The 23,245-nt window shown below is 53.4% G+C and overlaps 3 protein-coding genes across 5 annotated transcripts in view; 1 reads left to right on the forward strand and 2 right to left on the reverse strand.

The window, feature by feature from the left end:
* LOC129343141 (cytochrome P450 2G1-like) overlaps positions 1-2,174 on the reverse strand; it is a 23,435-nt gene extending 21,261 nt beyond the window's left edge. The window contains exon 1 of the mRNA XM_054999178.1: positions 1,404-2,174. The gene's annotated coding sequence lies outside the window, so the exon portion shown is untranslated. The remainder of the gene's footprint in view (positions 1-1,403) is intronic.
* On the forward strand, positions 890-11,423 carry LOC129343136 (cytochrome P450 2F3-like). Of its 2 annotated transcripts, none has more exons than XM_054999171.1 (9): positions 890-1,169; positions 3,070-3,232; positions 4,249-4,398; positions 5,056-5,216; positions 7,205-7,381; positions 8,037-8,178; positions 8,640-8,827; positions 10,012-10,117; positions 10,436-11,423. In XM_054999171.1, the coding sequence occupies exons 1-9, from the start codon at positions 975-977 to the stop codon at positions 10,615-10,617; spliced, it is 1,464 nt and encodes a 487-aa protein (XP_054855146.1). In that variant the 5' UTR covers positions 890-974; the 3' UTR covers positions 10,618-11,423. The 2 variants fall into 2 exon arrangements, with proteins under 2 accessions (XP_054855146.1, XP_054855145.1); XM_054999170.1 differs by having other exon boundaries at positions 891-1,169; positions 9,976-10,117.
* Positions 11,424-12,761: 1,338 nt separating this feature from the next.
* On the reverse strand, positions 12,762-22,383 carry LOC129343138 (cytochrome P450 2F3-like). 2 transcript variants are annotated; one of them, XM_054999173.1, is made up of 9 exons: positions 21,966-22,383; positions 21,493-21,655; positions 21,162-21,311; positions 19,987-20,147; positions 19,556-19,732; positions 18,238-18,379; positions 17,790-17,977; positions 17,102-17,243; positions 12,762-16,570 (listed from the first exon to the last, which is right to left on the reverse strand). In XM_054999173.1, exons 1-9 carry the CDS (start codon positions 22,143-22,145, stop codon positions 16,389-16,391), a joined length of 1,485 nt encoding a protein of 494 aa, XP_054855148.1. In that variant the 5' UTR covers positions 22,146-22,383; the 3' UTR covers positions 12,762-16,388. The 2 variants fall into 2 exon arrangements, with proteins under 2 accessions (XP_054855148.1, XP_054855149.1); XM_054999174.1 differs by lacking the exon at positions 21,966-22,383 and adding an exon at positions 21,738-21,755.
* Positions 22,384-23,245: the final 862 nt, after the last annotated feature.

A 23,245-nucleotide genomic window follows, 5' to 3' on the forward strand; every position in this document is an offset into this window, starting at 1 on the left:
AAGAAGAGAGGTTCTATGTGAATTGACGTGAGTTTCCAGACACCCTTTATTTCCAGGGCTAGCTCATAGTTTATGATATTTGCTTACCTTTTCCACTCTCCATTTTTTTTCAGCATTACATTAGAGAGCAAAAATGTTGGATGCAAAAAGGGAAGTCCAGAAGTGTCCCAAATGTCCACCAAAAGACCCTCTCAAACGTCCCCATTTCTGAACCGTTGTGTTCAGTTTCACTCTGTTTGGCAGCTGCTTTGGTGCCATTTTTTAAAATGAAAAAAGGTTGTTCTTCTTTTTGGCTCCACAATGGAGGCCACCAGGGATCTCGTGGCTAGTGTGAGGACATGAGGGTGCCCCGTAAGTTGGGCTATGTGGGAAAATACCAGAAGACCAAATCAGACTGGGAGCAAAGAGCACACGTCTCCATCCTGAACTATTGCCAAAAGGAGGGCACATTTGGCAGAATGCAACCTTTTCACAGCATGACACACACACACCCTGCGCTCCACCCCATACGCGCTCAGTCTTGGCTGCTACGTCCATGGGTCCAGCTATTGTAGCAGTGGAGGTGTCCACCACATTTTTGGACTTTCCCCCCTGCTGTCTTGCTTTACCTGTTGTAGCCAGTTAATGCCAATACAAGATGCAAAATTGTACTTGAGGGCTTCATCAGAACAATGGCTCAATGCATACGTCGCCACTGGTGCTTTACAGAACAGAAAACAAGTTGCCCTGAGGCGACCTGCATGAAATGTGGGGCAGAACGATTCCGCCTCCAGTTACAGGAACGGTCTTGTTTAAGCCCCGCGTACCTCATGGGTCATTGCAAACTGTTGCACCTGAGGTAGTTGAACCCTTTGTTTGCCAAGAGGCATGCTACTGCCAGTATTTCCCTCACCTAATTGACTCCCTCTCCGTAGATCAGGCTCTCTTTCTCTGTCTGTTCAACACAAGAGAAGATCACCAGCCACTGCGAGGAGATGGATTTCTCCCCCAGAGTGGATTTCACTGGGTCCTTCACCATTCTGCTGGCCCTGACCGTCTCCTGCCTCCTCTTCTTCATCTTCTCATCGAAGAAGAAGTTCCGTGGCCTTCCGCCAGGGCCCCCCCCACTCCCCTTCGTCGGCAACATGCTCCAGGTGGATGTGAAAGAGCTGATCAAGTCCCTGAGAGAAGTGAGGAAACGCTCTGGCCCGTTGGGCGCTGGAGGGCGCATGCATTACTTTGGGCATAAGAGGAGGGTGGATCGGGCCTGGAGGCAACGCAGTATCTTTGCACCAGTCTTGCTCCCAGAAGCTCTTCTTAAGATTAGTGGTCAACTTGAAAATGGGGGGAAGGAGAGTTATAGAGGAGAGTGACTCTGAGCACATGCAGAATCCCACGCCTAACTACAGGACAACGCAGCTCACCTGGCATTAGGGAGCTGGCTTGACCTCTGTCCCTTTCCTTCCTTCGGTCTCTCTCTGTCTCCGATTTTCATTCTGTGCCATTTCAGGCGCACACACAATGAGTTGGAGGGAGGACTGTCTGTCAAAGGGGCCCCTCCCCTGCTGCGCAGGGATGATGGGCTCAGGTCCCCAGGTTCAAGCCCAGTGGGGTGGAAAAGGCCAGGAGGACAGATCTGGGGACGGGGATCAGGGCCGTCAGCCTGAAAGAGGAAGTCAGGAGGAGTGGAGACTCTCTAGGAATAGCAGCTCCATAAATGTTAATGTCTTTTGTGGAACTTTATTTTTGTCGCCTGCTGAGCCCCAGAACGGGCAAGGAGGTGCGTTGCAGGCCATTGCCAGTAGGGGTCAGTGTCTTTCCAGGATCATTGCTTGAAGGGCTGGTCCGGCCACACCGACAGCAGCAACGTTGAGGCGGCAGCATTGATCTCCAAAATCTAAATATTAACAGGGACTGTTGACTGATGGACGGATCAGAGCTGTGCATGGTTTGCTTGTGGGTGGGGGGACCCGTTCTAAGCGCCCGAGCGTGACTTGTTGAATGCTTTCATTCGGTTTCATGTTGTTTGAGAACAAAATGCCCAGGGGAGAGTCTCCCCTGGGGGCCGAGGTCCTTCGCCTCTTCCTGCTCCTGCCCACCTTCTAAAGGGGTGAAGGTGGGGGGCGCGCGGCAGGCATTGCTGGGACTCCCTTCTCGGAGGGGGCGGCCTGGCTGCATCCTGGGCCCTGTCTTGAAATGCCATTCGGACACACCACCTGGGGGGCTGCTCCGGGGGCTTCACCTGAGGCCCTCGCCAGGTCACTGCTGCCAGTTAATACCGAAGTGTTTATTGCTCTCCTTGTTACTGTCAGTATTGCTTTCATTATTTTATAAGGCTCAGGATTGCTTTTTATTCATTGTAATCTGCCTTGAGTCAGAGGGGAGCCTGCGGAGGGTCAAGGCAGTCCCCTGCGCGAGCACCGTCACTGGCCCCTTGCGGGGGGGGGGGGGGAAGTGACATCACGAGACGCTTTCTTGGCAGACTTTTATGTTACAGGGTGGTTTGCCGTTGCCTTCCCCAGTCATCTACACTTTTACCCCCAGGAAACTGGGAACTCATTTTACCGACCTCGGAAGGATGGAGGGCTGAGTCAACCTTGAGCCGGCTGTCTGAACCCGGCTTCCGCCAGGATCGAACTCAGGTCGTGGGCAGAGCTTGGGCTGCAGGACTGCCGCTTACCATTCTGCGCCACGGGGCTGCAGAGATATTATGTAAAAAATGAGAATAAATACAACAAAATGTAAATCTGGAGGCAGCCCTGAGCTGGGGTATGTTCTATTACCTATTACATTTTAGGTTTTCAGGACCATTTTAAGCTAAGCACCCCCCAACACACACACACACACACAGTGGCTGAGATGTGAAGCAGTGCTCTGCTGGTTCGATTCCCACTCCCGCCATGAGCTGAGCAGGGGGCCTCCCAGCCCAGCTCCCCGGCTGTATTGTAGGGATAGTAACAACACTGACTTTGTTCCCCTGCTCTGAGCGGGCTCTTATCTGTCTAGAAGAGCAGTAATTAAGCACAATCATTATTATACGCCCCCCTGTCCCGCTTCAGGCTCCACTACCGCCCCTTTCCTTCTTTCCAGCTCAGCAAGACATATGGCCCCATGTACACGTTCCACCTGGGCTCCCGGCCGTGCGTGGTCCTCTCTGGGTACCAGGTGCTAAAGGAGGCTTTGATTGACAAGGCAGAAGAGTTCAGTGGCCGTGGCGACTTCCCTGCTGTCCAAATGTGGAGCAAAGGCAATGGTGAGGCCTGGGCCAGGGGCTGGGAGAGCAGGCACGTGCCTCCAAGGCTTCTGGGGGGAGATACGCCCAGTGGCCTAAAACCCCTCGCCCTCGGCCCCAGTCGTGTCAGGGTGTTGTCAGGGTCATCATGGCCCCTGCCATTCTCTGGAGGTTTGGGGTTCGCTGGAGTGCTGCAAGCCTGATCTTCTTTGGGCTTCTTTGGGAGGGCTGTGAGGACCTTTGGGAGCACTGGAGATGCAGCTCGAGAAGCTGTGAAACGCTAAGGAGGAAGGCAGTTGTCAGCATGGCCAAGGATTTGTAATCATAACAGTTCTACCTTCTCTCACTGCACTTTCTTTCTCTGCATAGATGGGAACCTGGCAAAAAAAAGGGGGAGAGTAGAGTAGAGCGGGGAGTGCCTGAAGAATGTAATGCTTAACAGGGGGAGGGGAAAGGTATTCCTGTCAAGAAAGTCTGTACTGAAGTCTTAGGTTTATTTTATTTATGTCATTTAAAAGCTTTAACTCATGCATCTTTGGACTCATGCAGTGAAGTTATTTGAGACCTAAGCTGGCCGTCTCTGACAGGTGTTTGTGGATGCTCAGTCAGCTGTGAGGGAAGGGCACTCTGTGCATGTTCAAGGGAACTCTGCAGTGTATCACTTCCATGTGTCCCTGGAGCTTAACTGCAGCTCAGAGGAGCAGGTGGAGGCAGGAACCCGCAGTGAGGGATGGGGAAGGAGATGCCGCAGCAGACCTGCCAGAGTCTCTCCACGGCCCAGCAGCAGTTTGACTGCCAAGTCTCCATATTTGGGGGGGGGGGTGTTCATCACTTCCTGAGTTGCACAGAACGTGGTCGTTTGGGCTGCATGCTTGGGGTTGCGGTGGCGCCCTAGTGCATGCCTCGCAGCCCCCTGGAGAGAGCCTTTCCCTCGCTGGGCCCTCCGCCTCCCAGGCCCCTTTCTGGGTGGGCCTTCTTGCCAGGACTTGGGTCGTTGGCCGCGGCTGATCTTTCGCCTCACCTTGCTCTTTCCTCAGGGATTGTGTACGGCACAGGGGAGTGCTGGCGGCAGTTGCGGCGGTTCGCCATCACCACTTTCAAGAACTTTGGGATGGGGAAGCGGTCCATCGAGGAGCGGATCAAAGAAGAGGCCCAGTTTCTGACAGAGGAGTTCCGCAAAACCCAAGGTTGGTCTGGGGGCTGGAGGGGGGATTTATGCCCCCCACTTCCCTCCACACCACTTTCCTTCTCCGGGCTGGGGTTTCCTGATGGACCGAGCGCTCCTGCCCAGGGGGACGACAGAACTGCCCTCCTGGTTTGGGCCGCTGCCTCTTTTGGGCAGACAGATGCAAGGAATTTAAACAGGCACAGAAAAATATCACTTGCCAAATTTGAGGTTGCTGTTGGACACAAAAGCCCGGCCGGAAAATGAGGTGGCCACGCCAACAGACTGGCATTCAAAAGCATGAACTCAGCAGGAAGAACTGTGCCATGCCCAGGGCCAGGGCTGGTACTGCAGCCAGGCTCCCAGGCGCCCACTGGGGGCAGCACAGGGAGGGGCCTCACAGGGGCTGCGCTGGTCCCCCGCCATCAGCCGCGTGGGAGGGGCCTTGCAGTTCTTTCTAGGTTTGAGCGGTCACCAAATGAAGCTCTTGCAAAATTGCTGCAGGGCTTGGTTTGGATCAGGCCCAGGACAGCATGGCCTGGTGGGTAGGTGGTACCCATTGCTTGCGTAAGGTGACAAAATACCGCTGCCAGCCTAGCGCGTGGGCTGGGATGAAGGCACCTCCGTGGGCTCCGACAGCCCTCCCGAACTTCCCTGCTGCCTCCCGCTGTGTTCCCAGGCGAGCCCTTTGACCCCACCTTCTTCCTGAGCTGCGCTGGCTCCAACATCATCTGCACCCTGGTTTTCGGAAGCCGCTTTGAATACACAGACCAGAAATTCCTCGCGTTGCTTGACCTCATCAACAGCAACTGGAAGCTCATGAGCTCCACCTGGGGGCAAGTGAGTCCAAGGCTGGGGGGCGGGGGGGGGCTCAGGGCCCCCAGCTTCTGGGATGTCTCCCTAAAAGAACTGCACCTTTAAGGTGGGGGTGGGGTTCTCCCCACCATTGCACTTTAATGTACTTGGTTAATTTATTTTATTATTGCTTATTGCATGTTGATTTTAGAAATATTGTTTTTATTGATTTTAACTGTTGTTCACCACCCAGAGCCCCCGAGGATGGGCGGTTTGTTAATCGAACTAATAAATATAAATAAATAAAAGGTGGGGGTGCAATCTCTGCCCCTTCTTCCCTTCTTGTTCTTTTGGACGTTCTGCAGAAATGTGCAAACTGGACTTCGCAGGGCACAAGATCTCAAGGCACGTGTGACCTGCCACAATAACAAGCTGGAGCCTCCATGTTTGAGAGCAGTGTATCTCTGCATTCCAGCTGCTGTGGATAAACACCAGAGGAGGGCTGTGCCTTCCAGGGCCATTTAGCCGGCCACTGTGCCAGCAAGAAGGCCAGGCCAGCCTGCCTGCTCAGACCCACAGAGCTCTCCTCGCTGCCTTCGGACTCAGCCTTGGTTGCACACAGCCACTCAGGCGGGGTGGGGGCCCATAAGGCATCTGGATCGAGGCGGGTCAGCGCTGCTTGCGTTACTTGATCTCACAGCAGCGTTTGACACGGTTGACTATGATTTGTTGGCCAGCCGCCTTGCCGACGTGGGGATTAGGGGGACAGCCTTACGGTGGCTGGTCTCCTTTCTCCAGGGTCGGGGACAGAGGGTGGCGCTCGGGGGAGATCTATCGGCCCGTCACCCTTTGGTGTGCGGGGTTCCCCAAGGGGCGATACTCTCCCCAATGTTATTTAACATCTATATGCGCCCCCTCGCCCAGTTGGTGCGGAGGTTTGGGCTGGGTTGTCATCAATACGCGGATGACACCCAACTTTTTCTGTTGATGGCCGGCTGGCCAGACACGGCCCCAGACAATCTGGCCAGAGCTCTGGAGGCTGTGACGGCATGGTTGAAACAGAGCAGGCTGAAATTGAACCCAGTGAAGACGGAGGTCCTGCAGCTGGGATGGGGGCTGCCAGATGTTGGGATCCAGCTCCCTGCCCGGGATGGGACACCACTGGCAACTTTGCCAGTGGTAAAGAGTCTGGGTGTGCTCCTGGATGCCTCCCTATCGATGGAGGCCCAGGTCACGGCGGTTGCCAAGTCTGCATTTTTCCATCTTCGTCAGATCAGGCAACTTGCCCCCTACCTGACGCCCCAGGACCTGGCTACAGTGACCCATGCAACGGTCACCTCCAGGCTAGATTACTGTAACTCACTCTACGCTGGGCTACCCTTGGGCCTGATCTGGAACCTACAACTGGTCCAGAATGTGGCGGCACGGGTCCTGACTGGTATACCTTACCAGTCACACATCACACCTGTCCTGTGCCAGCTGCACTGGCTTCCGGTTGAATTCCGAATCAGGTTCAAAGTGTTGGTTCTTACCTTTAAAGCCCTGAGCGGGTTGGGACCGGCATATCTTCGGGACCGCCTCTCCCTGTACGTTCCCCGGAGATCGCTCCGATCAGCGAATAAATATTTACTTGTGGTCCCCGGCCCTAAGGAAGCCCACCTCACTTCAACCAGGGTCAGGGCCTTTTCAGTCCTGGCCCCAGCCTGGTGGAACACTCTGTCAATGGAAACCCAGGCCCAGCGGGACATATTATTGTTCCGCCGGGCCTGTAAGACACAGCTGTTCCGCCAGACGTTCGGTGATTGAAGGGGGCGGTGCCATGTCAGCCTCCCACCTTTGGGGTGGGGGAGGGTTCTCCCCACCACTGCACTTTGTTAATTTGTTTTATTGTTTGTATATTGATTTTAGTTCTTGTTTTTATTGATTTTAACTGTTCACCGCCCAGAGCCCTTGGGGATGGGCGGTATATAAATTGAAATATAAATAAATAAATAAATAAAACAACTCGCTGCCTTCTCTCCCCTCTGCTCCAGCTCCTCTTCACCTTCCCAGAGATCATGAAGCACATTCCAGGGCCTCATCGCCAGATTTACAAAAACTACCTGAAGCTGGCGGCTTTTGTGGGTGAGCGGCTGGAGATGAACAGGCGAACGCTGGACGCCAACAACCCGCGGGACTTCATCGACTGCTTCCTCATCAAAATGCAGCAGGTGGCCTCCCACAGCACCCCGACAGCGACTGCCCATCCCTTCGGCTTCGGCTCTTCCCAGGGAACCAAGGGAAGGAGGGGTTTCTCGGCATCCTACCAAACTCTGCTTCCCTGGATTCTTAGGCAGAAGTCGTGGCAGTCGAATGGGTATAAACCCAGGGTAGAGCATGGCACACATCTGCCTGTGTAGCCCTTGGCGGTTGCGTGCACAGTGCTCCTGGCAGAGCAATATTTGAGGGGCAGCCAAGAAGCCCGTTTGGGATGCAAAAGAAGTGGTCCCAGGATGCCTTGCAGCATCCCAGGGTAGGGGGGGGCCTCGGCCCCTCTTCACAAGCTTCTGTCGTCATTCAAATAGAGCCTCACTGGGGGTGGGCCCCCAGGATTCCAGTGACCGCATTATTGGGGCTTAGTGTGGGGAGTACTGAGTTCAAATCTCATCTTACAAACTTCTCAGGCTCACTTTCCACCTCTGAAATGGCAACATGATAAAGACTCAGACAACAGGACCTGTTGCTCTTTAGGGTGGCATCGGACCCCGATCTTGCTCTTTGACTGCAGACCAACACAGCCACCCGCCTGAAACTGTGAGCAAGATTAGCTCCCTAAGGAGGCCACGTGGACACCTGAGCAGAGATCGCTTCTCACCCCCTTTGCAGGAAAAGAACAACCCCAAGTCCTACTTCAACGAAGTCACCATGTCCAAGACCACAGTGAACCTCTTCTTTGCGGGAACAGAGACGGTCAGCTCCACCCTGAAATACGGCCTCCGCATCCTCCTGAGGCATCCAGAGGTGGAAGGTAAGGGGAAGGGGTCTGATGGGCGGACAGGGCCGTTCCTTCTGCCGTCTGCCCACTCCAAAGCAGCTGAGGGCCCGGATGGGGAAAGGGAGCGGCGGGGCAGGCAGGCCAGACACGTGCAGAGCCAGGGGTTTGTACGGGTCGCGTGCTGTTGGGAGGAAGCAGAGGACCGAGTGTATGCTTTTAAATTTATTATGTGATTTCATACTTCTGATCAACCAGCCTAAGAATCTTTTTGCTTTTTAGACAGACAGACAGACAAGTCAGACAGACAGAGAAGACAGACAGTGCTTCAACAGGTTTCCCCCTTTCAGAGCTCTGCTCTCACCCAGCCCCCAGGAGGGGGGAGGCAGGCTCTGCTAGCAGTTCCATTTTGCACTTGCCCCTCTTGCCTCGCTTTCCTCTGCCCTGGCGCCCTGCATCCCCGGCCAGCCCTTGCCAGCCTCTCCTCTCTGCTGCAGAAAAACTCCACAAGGAAATAGACCAGGTCATCGGGGTGAACCGCAGCCCTTGCATGGAGGACCGGAGCAAGATGCCCTATACGGACGCCGTCGTCCATGAGATCCAGCGCTTTGCAGACATTGTCCCCATGGGGGTGCCCCACACGGTCACGCAGGACATCGAATTCCGCGGATACACGCTGCCCAAGGTGAATTCATGGTTTCATGATAGCAAGGTTCAGGCCCTGCGGGATTCCCTAAGCCAGCACCCAGAACACAGCCCCACCTCCCCACATAGATTTGGGGGGGGGGGGCTGTTTTCAACAACAACAACAACAACATTTGATTTATACATTGCCCTTCAGGACAACTTAACGCTCACTCAGAGCGGTTTACAAAGTGTGTTATTATTATCTCCACAACAAACATACCCTGTGAGGTGGGCGGGGCTGAGAGAGCTGTGATTAGCCCAAGGTCACCTCGCTGGCTTCAAGTGAAGGAGGGGGGAATCAAACCCGGCTCTCCAGATTAGAGTCCCGCGCTCTTAACCACAACACCAGACTGGGTCTCATATGACACGTCAAACACGTGGCACGTCAAGGCCCAGGCCTGCCCCGGGAAGCTAGGGAGCAGCACTCTGCCCATGCTTGTGAAGTTGTTCTTTCAGTTGCAGGGCTGAGCCCTAATTTTAAAAACAGGATCCAGAACGAGAGTTTTACCCCACAGTAAGGTAAAAGCATGTCAAATACAATATTGTCACCCATAACTCAGCCTATTAAAAAGCCATCAATTATAAAATAAGTTTTGCAAGGATAACAGCATCACGGCAATACTCCACTAGTAGGCAGCGACCAGCCATGAGCACGAGGAGAGAAAATAAATCACCTGCCAATCAATTCAACGCTGCCTGGCACCAAATGCAGAAGGAGGGCAGCCACAGAACAGCAACAACTGGACTTCGAGAAAACCCTTCTAGACAGATTAGTGCCCCGTTCAGAGTGGTGAACAAAGTCAATGTTATTATCCCCGCCGTAGGAGCTGAGAGGAGTGGCTTGACCAAGGCCGCCTGCTGAGCCCATGGCATGAGTGGAAGTTGAACCAGCAGAGTGCTGATTTGCAGCCCAGCCACTTAACCACCATCCCACAGCAGAAAAGAGGCCCTTTCCCTCCCCTCAGGCTTCCGCGGCCAAGAAAGGAGGGCCAGAGATTAAAATGGGGTCTCTGCGGGAGGCAGCGCCTTTGCCAATGTGCCCGTCTCCCTTGTGGGTTTCTCGGGGGGGTGGGCACTGGTGGGCCCGAGGCGAGAGAGGGGGGCCTTTGGGACGGGCGTGTCCTGACAACCTCGCTCCAATTGCAGGGCCTGAACATCATTCCTTTGCTGTGCACCTCTCAGTTCGACCCCACACAGTTCAAGAACCCGAACGCCTTCGACCCGACCCACTTCCTGGATGAGAACGGGCGCTTCAAGAAGAAGGACGCTTTCATGGCCTTCTCGGCAGGTAACAGGAGCAGAGCAGGGGCCACTGCCGTGGGTGTGGGAGCAGGCTTGGGGCACGTGGACAGGCCAGCCCCCCTGAACTCAGGGCCGTCCAGGCACGGTGCCCCTTTGCCCCCTGGGCCCGCCCTTCTTTGGCCAGAGCCAAGCCCAGGGAAACCTGGGGGGGGGGGTGCCAGCCTTCTGCCCTGCTGGTGTCCGAGGCAAGCCAGGAGCCTGTAGTGCCTCGGCCCACCACACAGGGCCAACAAGCGCTCTGGGGCGACCCAGCCGGAGAACAGTCCAGCGCGCAGCCCAGAGACACCCTTCTGCCTCTTTGCAGGGAAGCGGGTCTGCCTGGGAGAAGGCCTGGCGCTCATGGAGCTCTTCCTCTTCCTCACCACCATCCTGCAGAACTTCAGGCTAAAGCCGCTAGTGGCGCCTCAGGACATCGACATCAGCCCGGAGTCCACCGGCCTGGGCAGCATCCCCCGCCCCTATCAGTTCTGCCTCCTGCCCCGCTAGAGCCAGGAGAGCAGGCGGACGGGACAGGTGGCGGGTGGGGGGGGGGCTCCAGTTCTGCGCATTCCTGCAGGTTCGATACCAGCACGACAGGGGAGGGGGGCAGCTTCTCCACCGAGGTTTTGCCTGCTGCGTTGACTGCCCCTGGGCAGAGGAGGGGAGCATGTTTTGCGGCACCCCTCAAAAGCGCTAAGGACCGAGGCCCCCCACAGCCGCCCTCTCCTGCTCCCCTGCCCCCTCCCAAGCCCCCCTGCTTCTCCTGCGGCCCTGGCCTCATCCCGACCAGCAATTCCAGCCAAGGGTTGTGTGGAAGTACCCTTTGCTCCCCCTCCCTGATGTCTCCCTCCCTTCTCTGCCCCCTTAACACACCCAGTCTAATATCTGTTGCCCCCCACCCCCTGCTGCAGGGCTGCGGCTGCATTGGGACAGAGGCACAGCTGGGAAAGGCACCATGGGCTTGAGTCCTGTCCGCCCTGCAAGCCCCCGGCTTGGAAAGGCAGCTCTTCTGGAACCTCCCAGCCCCCCCCCAAGAGACTCGACACGAGCACCGCGTGGCTCTGGGCTGGGTGGGGGAGGTTGGGAGGGTGCAGGCAAGGGTTGCCAGGGAGAGCCTCGGGGGCCCACTGGGAAGCGCTCAGAACCAGGGGCCCACCGGGAGCTCACCCAGCACACCCAGACAGAGGCCACCCCAGTCCACAGACAAAAGTAGCAGCCGGAGAAGATCTCGTGGAGGGATAAATGCAATAAATGCAACACATGAAGTCATTCAATAAATGCATATAATGAAAGTGCAAAAGTTCTCAAAGTGCCATGAAGCCTAAGCTATCTATTTGTATATTCACAATATAATAAATATAGAATAGCACATGAAAATAAATATACAGTCCTTTAGACACAATACATGCTGGTCAGAAAATTCATAATGTGTCCATATGTTTGTTTCCTTTAACAGACTCCTCCAAACCAACTGGTTAATGAGTTCCCACAACCCTCAGAGGTAGGTATTGTTGAAGTGTTAAATCCAATATATAACGGTGTTCTTTTCTTTTACAGGTGCTTGCTCCAAAGGAGGCTAACAGTGTCCCGAGTTGTAATCGGGCACGGTGACTGTGCATCGCTTTCAACCAACATGGTTCTGTACCGGAAATGTTGGTGAAACAGTGAGTGAATCTTTAAACTGGTTATCAGTGGGTAATTTGATTGTTTAATACGTGAAGGTAGTATGTGGTTGCATATTTGTTCTTTTACAATGAACAGCCTTTTATACAACGTTTCCGCCCCTTGAGGAAGCAAATCGAAACGGGTTCAAATACACTAGCAAACTCATTGGGCGCACAAGGCATTGGGTTGCATAAAGGCATTTCCTACACCTGATTACAACTCGAGACACTGTTAGCCTCCTTTGGAGCAAGCACCTGTAAAAGAAAAGAACACCGTTATATATTGGATTTAACACTTCAACAATACCTACCTCTGAGGGTTGTGGGAACTCATTAACCAGTTGGTTTGGAGGATTCGGTAAAAGGAAAAAAAATATGGACACTTTATGAATTTTCTGAGCAGCATGTACTGTGTTCCAGGGAGCTCGCCCAGAGCCAGTGTGGCCTGCAGTGCCCGTGCCTGGGTGGAGCGTCCCTGCCAGGCCCACCCTTGTCCACGGAGGCCTTTGGCTGCCCAGGGGGTGCTCCATGGCTTGGCTGCATAGGGCGAGGCTGCAAGGCTCCTCTCCGGCCGCCTGGGGCGCACTGGGTGCCTGGCCCCTCCCCCAGGCACGCAGCAAGGGGCTCCCAGCGCCACCAGCAGAACCACCAGAGCGGCGCCTCCCTCTCCCGGCGCGAGGCCTCAGCTTGTGGCTCCATCACTTTTGTTCCTCCCCCTTCAGCTTTGGGTGGCTTCAAGGCTCCCCGCTTCCCTTTCATGTTCCCAACAGCCCTGCAGGGTAGGTTAACCTGAGGGCAGAAGACTCGCCCAAGGGGAGCCTGCTGGCTGAGTGAGGGTTTGGACAGGGTCTCTCCCCACTCCTATTCTACTCCTCTGTAAGCATTGCATCGCACGGTATTAAAAGCCAGGGTCCCTTGCCTACCTCCCAGTGTAAGTCGTGAAGGGGCAACTGAGCCACTGCCTTTGCCAAACGTGGGTCTCAAGGCCAGCCATGAAGGGCCTGGGGAATCAGCCTCCCCTGAAGCATCTGGGGTTAATCCTGCCTAGACATGGGCACGAACAGAAAAAAACGAACATGGTGTTCGTTGTTCGTTGCCATCCATGAACAACGAACATTGACGAACATGACCTGTTCATGAACATGTTCGTTGTTCGTTGTTCGTGGGGGCCAGCAGGCCCTCCTCCAGCCATCAAGATCCCTACCACACCACTCCCAGAAACCCTACCTGAGCAGGCAGCAGAAAAGGTACCAGTAATAAATAATAGCTTGGCCCAGAGCCTGGCAGCAGCCCTGGAACTTGAAGAGGTAGATCCCTATCCCATCACACACAAAGAAAATTCAAGCTCCAATGCACTCTCCCTGTCTCTCAAAATGCCAACAACAAATGTCTCTCCCTCTCCACTGTCTGCAAAACCAGAGCTGGGAGCCCCCCTCCCCCCTGCTCTTTGCTTCCTTGTAACAAATTTGGAGCTCCACACTTGAAAGGAAGACCTGCCTATCAAGCTAAATTGGGCTTAGATTGGGGTTTCAAGGGCAACCGCAGGAGTTCAGACAGAGTTCAGGTAGTCCCTGCCTCCGGTTGCCAAGGGAATTGATTGCAGGTGCCAGATGCCTTGACGAACAGCAACGAACGAGGCTTGCAAGGACCACCTGTTCGTTTAGAGTTCGTTTAGAACAGGGCCTCACAGCTTGTTCGCAAACAGCAGATTGGGCTGTTCGTGGCTTTTTTTAGTTCATATCGTGCCCATCTCTAATTCCTGCCCCTGGGGCCCTGCTGCCTCTGCAGGCATTTGCTCCTGTCTAACGAGTGCAAAGCTGTTAAGCCAGCCACACCCTGGGACCGCCCTGACGGGCAGCTGCCACTGTTCCTGCAGAAGAAGCCGCTGGCACCCACAGCCTGGGCCAGAAGGGGCACCGCCCACCTCCTTAGGAGAAAGTGTTTACAAAGATCACGCTTCAGCTTGCATCATCTCATACTTCTCTGGGGCAAGGCTGGTTCCAGCCAAGAATGCTGCAGAGCTGGAGGGGGGAGGGGCACAATCAGCACTTGGAATTATGGCAACACCAAAGTCACCTGAACAAGCCTTCTGCAGGTGCCACCTCGCAGACGGGCAAGACCAACACCTGTGGCGGCTCCCGGCCTATGGAACAGCCGGCCTGAAGAGATCCGGAAAGCCCCCACTCGCCTGGCTTGCCACAAACAAAGCAAAACCGAATGATTCAAAAGGGCTTTTTACTCCAGTAGGAGGGCTGTGATGTATGGAAATGCTCTCAACGAGATGTAGCAGTAAAGAGAGAGGGGCCACAGACTTTCCTGTGTGCTTAGGGCTGCCAATCCGGAGCGGGGGATCCCCTGTTCCCACCTCCTCCCCCCAACCCTACTTATCTGGCCAGCGGGGGGAGGGGCACAGCATGCTCCCAGGTGGTGCGGTGCACCCCCAGGCAGTGCGGTACACCCCCAGGCAACGCAGCACACCCCCAGGCAGTGTGGCACACCCCCGCATCCCACCATGGTGCACCCCTACACCCTGCAACAGACCCATTTTGGGCCGAAACAGGCCCAGGGGGGGGATTCAGCCCTTCAGCAAGCGTGGGAGCCCACGCCAGGCCACCCTTTGACCTGCATGATGATGTCACTTCCCAGAAGTGACATCATCATGCATGCCAGGAGTGCGCGCACGCCGATCACCAGAAAGGGTGAGTGCTGGCCGGGTTCTTCCCAGTCCCCCACCAGGGGACTAAAGGGACCTGGCAGGCCCTATGTGTGCTACTAAGTACTGTCTGCTGCTGTAAGCATGATCCTACTAGCTAGTTCCTACGTTGTCGGTCTTAGAATTGCTTATGCTCCGTTTCAGCATTTTCCCAGCTGTGTACTGGATTTCTGATGGTTTTAAATCTGCAGATTTGTATTTAGATATCCTGTTTACATTGTTTATTGAAATGTCTTTGAAATCAACTGTACTGACTCTCACTGTGTAAACTACCTTGAGTCTCAGTGAGAAAGGCGGACTATACATTATGTAAATACATAAATACATACATACATCCGGCTCCTTCAGGCAGGACAGGCCATGGCTGCCGAGGGCTCCAGGCGGGAGGGTCACGTGCCCAAAGCCAGCACAGGTGGTTTCCTGCCCCCAAGGTATGGCAGTGCATAATTTGTGGATTTGTTCACTTATTCAGTTAGTTAAAAATATTTCTGTTCTGCCTGTCTTGAGGCAGATTCGAAATGCAAGGGCCAAACAGCACAATTTACACCACATAAACATACAAATGGCAAAGCTTCCCAAAACCCCCCCAGCAAACTGATCACCTGACAGAGAAGGCAAGTGTGCTTGCAGTTTAAAACCTGCCTTCTGCAACAGACAGACAGACAGACAAACCAAAAGCCCCGTGGAAAGGGGTGGTTGCACAGGCCTTAGGAAAAGCCCCCAAATGTCGGTGCTTTCTGGGCTTCCCTGGAATGCAGGGGCAGAAAGTTTGTAAAAAGCCTGGGAGCAGAAGGAGGAGACGCCTCATCCCCTGCAAAGCACCTGCTCTCTCTCACCTGTGGCCCACCGCAAGCCTGAGGCAGCCACCCCCTTTGCTCAGGTATTTCCCTACAGCATTTGGAGGCAGCAGGTGTGGAGGCAGAGCCCACTGCAACGGCCGTTCTGATTGGCAGTGCTTCTCCAAGCTACACGGGACCGAAGGCCTTCAGCCCGGCAGGGCATGTGCTCTGGCCCAGAGCCCCCTCCCATCTCCTTCCTTCCCAGCTACCCTCACACTCTCCTGCCCCTGCTTTTATACCAGCATTTCTACTTTGAATTCTCTTCCTTGAGTTTCCCAACATCACATCTGCTCAACATCATCTAGATGAACAAATGATCAGACCAAAGCAAAAGCGCTTTCTATGATTTATTGGTTTACCTTGCAGTTTTCTTGTATACATTTTGGAGCCGATTCACATAGAAAACTTGAAGAGAATTTCTGACCCTGCTCCTAGCACGCACAACTTTTCAAAGCCCCTTAAGTGATCACCTTTTGCAGCCCAAGAGAATTGGTAAACTATCAAAACTGGATTCCCTTTAACCATATTAAATATAGAGGAGGAACTCTACCTGCCTCAGGTAAGAGAAGTGTGCGGTTTTACCATCCAGGGAGGGAGGGAGGGGGGCTGCATTTACCTGACTTCTGGGAGGCCCTGTCTGCTGGGGGGGAATGGGTCCGATTGAATGAGCAGCTAATGCGGGTTACCTGGCAAAGGTGTGTTTGCTTTCAGCAGCACTGCAGGAGGTGGATATTACGTTTCACACATGCAAGAGAGCAGGAAGTACCAAGACAAGGGCACAGCCTTTCTCCGCATAATCCCTTCTTTGTGCCTAGCAATAGAGAAAGCAATAGAGAAAGCTGGACTCTGGACCCCAGAAGACAGAGGCTATGACTGGCGAGAGTGGCACCCCTTTCTGTTGGCTGGTCCTGCTGGCACCACCTTCAGTAACACTGCCTTCTCCCAGCCTCCATGTGGCTTGAATGGTCTCTGCATTAGAAGATGGTAGAAAGAGGAACACCCAGCAGAAAGCATGAGAAAGAGGCCATCGAAAGAAAGTGGCACAGAGAACGCGGCTGCATTTCAACGGGGGATGGCCCGGAATTTGTATGGGCGAGGGACATTCCCTAAGCCGCTTATCAGTGGTGAGGTGTCGATTTCCTCTGGTGGAACCACGGGCTGGAGGGTGAAGCGCTGCACGAGGGTGGTGAGGAAGAGGAAGATCTCCATGCGAGCCAGCGCCTCTCCAAGACACACCCGCTTCCCTGGGGGGAGAGATTGGAAGGCAAAAAGTGATTCCCTAAAGGGATGCTTCCGGACTTGGCCAAGAGTTCTCCCACCGGAAGCCAGGTAATAAGGGAGCCTCGCCAGGGAGGCTGAAGGCAAGAACAACCGTGGCCGGAGAGTTGGCTGTGCGGGGATTCTGGGTGCTCCCTGAAATCCCCCACACTGTCAAGATGGTGGCTTTTATTTACACCCTACTTTCCTCCCCACGGGGCACCCAGTGCCGTTTACAGCGTCGTTCTCCGCTCTTCCATTGTATCCTCACAACAGCCCCCCTTTGAAGGAGGAGAGGCGGAGAATGTGTGACTGGCCCAAGGTCACCCAGTGGGGTGGGGATTCGAACCTGGGTCTCCCACTACACCACACTGGCTTTCACAGACTCTGGTGAAGAATGCCACTTCTTGGCCCTCCATCACTCCCCGCTCTTGTGATCCAGCTGCCCCTGAGATTTCTTCTTCCTCCTTCCCGCCATCCTTCCGCTCTCTCTTGGCGCCTTCCAGCAGACAACTCACCAGTCGAGAAGGGCATGAAAGCTTCGTGCCGGCAGAAGCCCCCGTTCTCATCCAGGAAGTTGGTGGGGTCAAACCTTCCAGGGTCTTTGAACTTAGTGACATCATTATGGACACTGTGAAAAAATGGCATGATGTTCGTGCCCTGGTGGGAGAGGAGGGAAGGAAGGAAGGAAGCGGATGAGGCCAGGACATGTGGACAGTTCTTCTGGTACCCTCACAAACCACGTGCTAGGCTCTCTTAGTCACGGGTCCTGCTCAGACACAATTCTGTTCACATGGAGATTAGAAGAGCCTTTGCCACACCCCCACACCCCCTGTTTGTTTCTCTTCCTTTTGACAGCCAAATACATGCTGTGGTTGAAATCAGATGACGGCATTGGTTTTATTGGAGTTGCCACCAAAGCACCGGAGCCGCTCCATGCAAACTGCATACAGTCACCCCAGCCACCCGTAAGCCCCCTTCCTGCAAGTGAACATATGATCTGGGCCTCTGAACGCTCTGAAACTGTATCTCCAATACGTTACAGGGGTGGTCAGAATGCTGTGATCAGGCAAAATGGAAGGGGAATGCCACCACCAACAGCCCCAAGGGAGGACGCTCTAAGACAGCAGCACCCTTTCCTTGGAGAGGTCGAAAGAAAAGTTGTCTCTGGTGTAAAATTAAATCACGTGGAAGGCAATAGGATACCTTAGGGAGCACGTAGCCACGGAAGTGAGTATCACTCGTCACAGCATGGGGGATCCCCATAGGGAAGATATCAATGAACCGCTGGATCTCGTGGATCAAGGCCTCGGTGTAAGGCATCTGTGCCCGATCCTCAATCGAGGGGCTACGATGCGGGCCAACGGCTTGATTGATCTCTTCATAGACTTTGGCTGTGCACATACACAGAAGATACGATGGAAATGGAACTTATTTGTGGAGGGGGCAGAATTCAGCAGGAAGGCACATGCTTTGCACACAAGAAGCCATAGGTTCAGCCCCCCAGAATCACTGGCTGGGAAAGACCTTTCTCTGCATGGGTCCTTGGCAAATTGTGGGGGGGGGGGGGGCGGCAAGGGAGGAAACAGTGCGCTAGAGGGATTGCCGGTCCCAACGCAGCAAAGTGCTCAAGGGAATAACCCTCCCATCTCACCCTGCTTTTCAGGGTACTTCAAGAGGATGAGGATCCCATAGCGAAGGGTGGTGCTGGTTGTCTCAGTGCCCCCAAAGAAAAGGTTGTGGGTGGTCATCACAAGAGTGTTTGTGTGGAAGTATGTGAGGGGGTCCTCCTTCTCCTGCCAGGAAAGAAGAGACAGAAATTCATTTACCCGCACTAGAGAAGGAGGGTGCTCCACAGCAGCCAGGAACAAGCTGAGATGGCCGCGAGTGCCATCTGAATCCAGTAGAAAAGAGCAAGAGTCCAGTCGCACCTCCAAGACTAATAAAATTTGTGGCAGGGTAGGAGCTTCCGTGAGTCACAGCTCTGTTCTTCAGATCAAGCTAGAATTCTAGACATCTCATTCCAGCTGTATCTGAAGAAGTGAGCTGTGACTCACAAAAGCTCCTACCCTGCCACAAATTTTATTAGTCTGTGACTGGATTCTTGCTCTTTTCTATTGCTACAGACAGACTAACCCAACGACCTATCTCGATCTATCTGACTCCAGATAACTCTTAATGGCCTTTTGAGTTCTCTCCAATGTGTCCCCTGAGGAAACCCTGACCATCCCTTTGTCTAGAGTGGGTTAGTTATACCAGAGAGAACTCATGGGATCACATCCCGCTTTTATCGCCATGAAGGTTTTGTTTGGAAGGCAGATATTTCAGTGCTGGTCCCAGATGCTGGGCTTACATAATGATGATGATGACGACGACGATAATGACAACATTCGATTTATATACCGTCTTTCAGGACAACTTAATGCCCACTCAGAGTGGTTTACAAAGTGTGTTGTTATTCCCATACCAAGCACCCTGTGAAGTGGGTGGGGCTGAGAGAGCTCCAGAGAGCTGTGACTGACCCAAGATCATCCAGCTGGCTTCAAGCGGAGGAAGGGGGAATCAAACCTGGCTCTCCAGATTAGAGTTCCGTGCTCTTTAACCACTACACCAAAGACAGGACTGGGCCTCAACCCAGGGGCAGGAAGATGATTTTCCAGGCAAGCCAACAACACATGACGACCAAGTCTCCATTGTTCTTGGCATACATGGTATTTTTCTTTAGATGGCAATGTTTTCCATTTTCTAGTAAGTATATTTGCCGTGGGGCTGGCTATACAAATGACATAAAATTGTAGAAAGGAAGGAAGGAAAGAAGAGTTGCCAGGCTGTCAAGAAGATGGGCTGGTGGTCACAACCAGGCCTTCCAACCCTTCCCTTTCCCTGCCCACCTCAGTCAGGATTTAGGAACCAAACAGCCAGATTAGGCCCTTGAACATAACCCGATCCCCTCTCCACTTCTGAAATTTCACCTGCTGCATTTTGAGAAGGAAACAGTCAATGAAATCGCGAGGGAAGTTGGGGTCCAGGGTCTCTTGGTGCAACTTGACCATCTCCAAGACAAAGAGGCGCAACTTCTCAAAATTCTCAAAAATTCTGTTGTGGGGTCCAGGCAGGTAAGATATGACATGTGGGAAGAGGTTGTACACCTGCAGAGATGAAGAAGCAACGTCAAGGGTCTGGATGGGACACAGGATCCACCGAGTGCTTCTTCCTGTTTCCCCACAGAGGCCAAATAGTCGGCCCCCTGAAGACCAGGAAGCAGGGCACAGAAGCTCATCGTTACATCCCAGCAACGGGTATTCGAGGGTACATGGCTTCTGAACATTTAGCCGCCAATGGACCTCTCCACAAACTAGTCGAATGCCTTTTCAAGTTGTCTAAGACAGCCACTGTCACTCACCTGCGCCCACCAGGAGCTGAGGCGCTGGAAGTTGTCATTCATCAGACCAACCAGAGTGAGGAATTTCTTGTCCTCGTAGTCAAACCGATCCCCGAAGACGATGGAACAGATGACGTTGGAGACTGCGCGGCTGATGAGGAAAGTGGGGTCGAAGGGCTCCGCTGGGGGAAGCGCCAAAAGGCACAGGTTGAGTCAGGGATCAAAGGAGGGGGGAATTTGGCTAGCCAGAATGTGAGCAAATAAAATGTTGCTATGGCTGTGAAGCCCTTCAAGAAGCTAATTGTCTGACTATTAAAGCACTGATTGATTTATCAAATTTTACAAAGCTTTATTAAAGGTGCTTGCAGGGAGGGGAAAACCCCTGAGCTCTGGAGGAAACAATTTGACAGATAAAAGTGACGGATGGCTCTTGTTAGAACAAAAGGTAGTTTTTGACGAATTCCTCAGAGTGGAATATCCCTCATTAGAGGTTCATGTTGGAGCCAAATTTAAAGACCATGGACATTTTGAGAATTTGCCAGGTTATCTATCTATTGAAGCATCTCTGTATTTTCAAAATTTACATGCCACATTTTTAAAACTCTTCTTCAAACTGGCTTGCAATCTCAAAATAAAGCAATAAAATTCATTTCAAAATGAAATAATATATATTATAAACAAAAAAGGAACAACTATAAAATATGAAAGGGTTGCAGTGAAGAAAATCTGCCCTTAGATTCCTTGGAGAAGGCAACAGATTTTACTTGACATCAAAAAAAAATTAGCAGTGGTGCCAGGCAAACGTGTTGGGTGAGCATTCCACGAGAGGGGCATCAGCACAGAAAATGCCCCTTCCCCCGTCTCCGCTTACGTGGCCACTGAAGTCAGGGGAACCTGGAGCCCAGCTTCCCAAGCTGATCATAGAATCATAGGGTTGGAAGGGACATCTAGGGTGATCTAGTCCAACCCCCTGTACAATGCAGGAAATTCACAACTTTTGGTCGCAACAAGTGGCCCTCTTACCCCCACATGGGGAAGCCGGTCAGGGGCTGTGGGGGAATACGGGACGCACTTTGCTCCAATCTGAAAGCAGCTATACGCAGGAGCTAAAAACTTGTCAGTAAGAGCCAAAGATATTTTTCGTGCCCCAAACTTGCTGCTCCACAGCTCTCCACACCCCAAACACACACACACACCTTTGGTTTTTGCAAGCTCTTCCACCACGCACTGGGCCTCCTCTTGGATCCTCTCCTCAATGCTGCGCCGACCCATCCCAAAATCACGCAATATTTGTATAGCAAAACGTCGCAACACTTTCCATTTTTCTCCATTAGAAAAAGCGATACCTAGAGGGGTGCAGAGGAAATAGTAACTAGAGAATTCACAGTAATAGATTTATTCAACTCAAGGGCGTAGTTTCCAGGCAAGTTTCGGCCTCTTTGTGTGCAAATCTGATCCTCAGACTACCTGAGAAGCCCTCATGGGTGGGCAGCCCTTCTTTTCCAGAGAGCAAGTCAAGATGCTCACCATCCCCTTGAGTGAAACGGAATACCACTGGCAAATCACCGCGCCCGCTGAATTCCTCGCCTTGGTCCACCAGGGCCTCCTTCACAGCCTGGTAGCCACACAGCGCCACGAAAGGCTGGGGACCCAGATAGATGGTGTAAACAGAGCCATATCTTTCTCTCAGCTGGAAAGACACAAGGAAACAAATTTTGTCTTACCCTTCTCTAACCACACTGTACAAACTGATGCAAAGAAAAACCCTCTACCAGGAATCTTGCAGTAGTACAAGAAACAAAACCCAGAGGATCAAATTCTGTCTAGCCCTTCTCAGAATGGCTTTGCTGAGCACCTTCCCACAACATGTTCCATCACCCGATCCCTGCCAAACAATCACATTCCAACCCCAAGTCTGTGCTTTGTCCCTCCCATGGCCGTGACGCTCTTTCCTCCAGAAGTACGGCCGCAAGGCCATTTCACACGAAGGCCAGCCTTACCGCCAAGAGGGACTTGACCATGTTCTTAGGATCCAGCTGGAACAGGTTGCCCACGATGGGGAGCGGGCGCGGTCCGGGGGGCAAGCGGCCCCCTGTGCCCTGTCCTTTCCCCTTCCGAAACAGCAGCAGGCAGGAAAGGCAAATGGCCAGAAGGGCCACTGTCACCACGCTGAACTCCATGCCAGCTGCCCGGAAGAGAGCCCAGATAAAAGATTCCCCTTTGACTCAAACGCCAGGCTGTCTCCTCCCCGCTTCTCTTTCAGGCTCTGCGAATGCTGGTGAAGCAACTAATCCTTAATGCTTCATAATACAAAGGGCTGTACTTGCTTAGAAACCAGAAATCAGTACATTCCAGGGACTTGTCTTGCAAACAGGGCTAGGTAAACTCTTAATGCCAGGCCTGGAGGAGGAGGCAAGAGAGGCCGCTTTCCATTGTCCAAATGTGCGCACCCCTGCAAGGGATTTGCTGGCATTTGACTAATCCCCCGCCACCACCCAAAGGAAAAGCAAGACGCTCAGGGTTGGCATCGCAACTCAGCACTTGTACCGAGTAACCAGAAACAGCTCAAAACAAACAGGAACCCTAGAAGAGTAAATTCGGCTCTGCCAAGAAGAGCAGGAGTGCAAATTCACTTGGCCCCGAGAGCTCCCTGGGGACTCCCTGCCACTGCACAGGCACACACACAGACACCCAAGATCTGAAAATGGGAAAAGCCCCATTTAAGATTTAGGAGGGCTGTCTAAGCAAGGATGAATATAAACAACTTGCCAGTGTTTGTAGAGAGAGTGTTTGAAAGGCTGAAGCTCAGCTGTCTGTTGGGGCTCTGTTCAGACTCCCTCGGCTGGGGTCTCACCCACGTGTGGAGGGGTGGTGGTCAGCCCCCCTCAGCATTGCTGGGGTCTGAGGCACCAGACAGATGGCTGTGGTGGCCAGGGGGGCGAAGACCACCCATGGGAGAGGGCAGGGCAGTCCATGCTCCACACATTCACACCTGCAGAAGGGGCTCCACACTCCTGGGGGTGACTGGGACTGTTAACCCAGGGAGTTCAAAGAAAAGAAATAGGTGGAGGGGGAGTATCGCCCCTCTGCATGAGTGCTTCCACCTGGAATACTGATCTGGGAAGGTGGGAGCACACATGTGGTGGTGCACGCATGCGCCAGCTCTCTTGTGGTACTTACAGGTTAACAATCCCAATTGGACCAGCCCAGGTAGCCCAAGGGTTGCCCAAGCTGGCTGAGCCTCCGAGTCCCCGTCTCCCTGCCCACCATCACTGGAGGG

The sequence above is a fragment of the Eublepharis macularius genome, chromosome 15, assembly GCF_028583425.1.
Source record: "Eublepharis macularius isolate TG4126 chromosome 15, MPM_Emac_v1.0, whole genome shotgun sequence".
In the NCBI taxonomy this organism is placed as follows: domain Eukaryota; kingdom Metazoa; phylum Chordata; class Lepidosauria; order Squamata; family Eublepharidae; genus Eublepharis; species Eublepharis macularius.

What these genes read in the sequence shown, in the direction of transcription:
- LOC129343136 (XM_054999170.1), top strand. Translation starts at nt 975, where the DNA reads ATGGATTTCTCCCCCAGAGTGGATTTCACTGGGTCCTTCACCATTCTG. An exon ending in GAGGCATCCAGAGGTGGAAG is followed by an intron (nt 8,179 to 8,639) that starts GTAAGGGGAAGG and finishes TCTCTGCTGCAG; the next exon opens with AAAAACTCCACAAGGAAATA. An exon ending in GCGGATACACGCTGCCCAAG is followed by an intron (nt 8,828 to 9,975) that starts GTGAATTCATGG and finishes CTCCAATTGCAG; the next exon opens with GGCCTGAACATCATTCCTTT.
- LOC129343138 (XM_054999173.1), bottom strand. Translation starts at nt 22,145, where the DNA reads ATGGAGTTCAGCGTGGTGACAGTGGCCCTTCTGGCCATTTGCCTTTCC. An exon ending in CCGTTTCACTCAAGGGGATG is followed by an intron (nt 21,312 to 21,492) that starts GTGAGCATCTTG and finishes GCACCCCTCTAG; the next exon opens with GTATCGCTTTTTCTAATGGA. An exon ending in GAAGTACCCTGAAAAGCAGG is followed by an intron (nt 17,978 to 18,237) that starts GTGAGATGGGAG and finishes GTATGTGCACAG; the next exon opens with CCAAAGTCTATGAAGAGATC.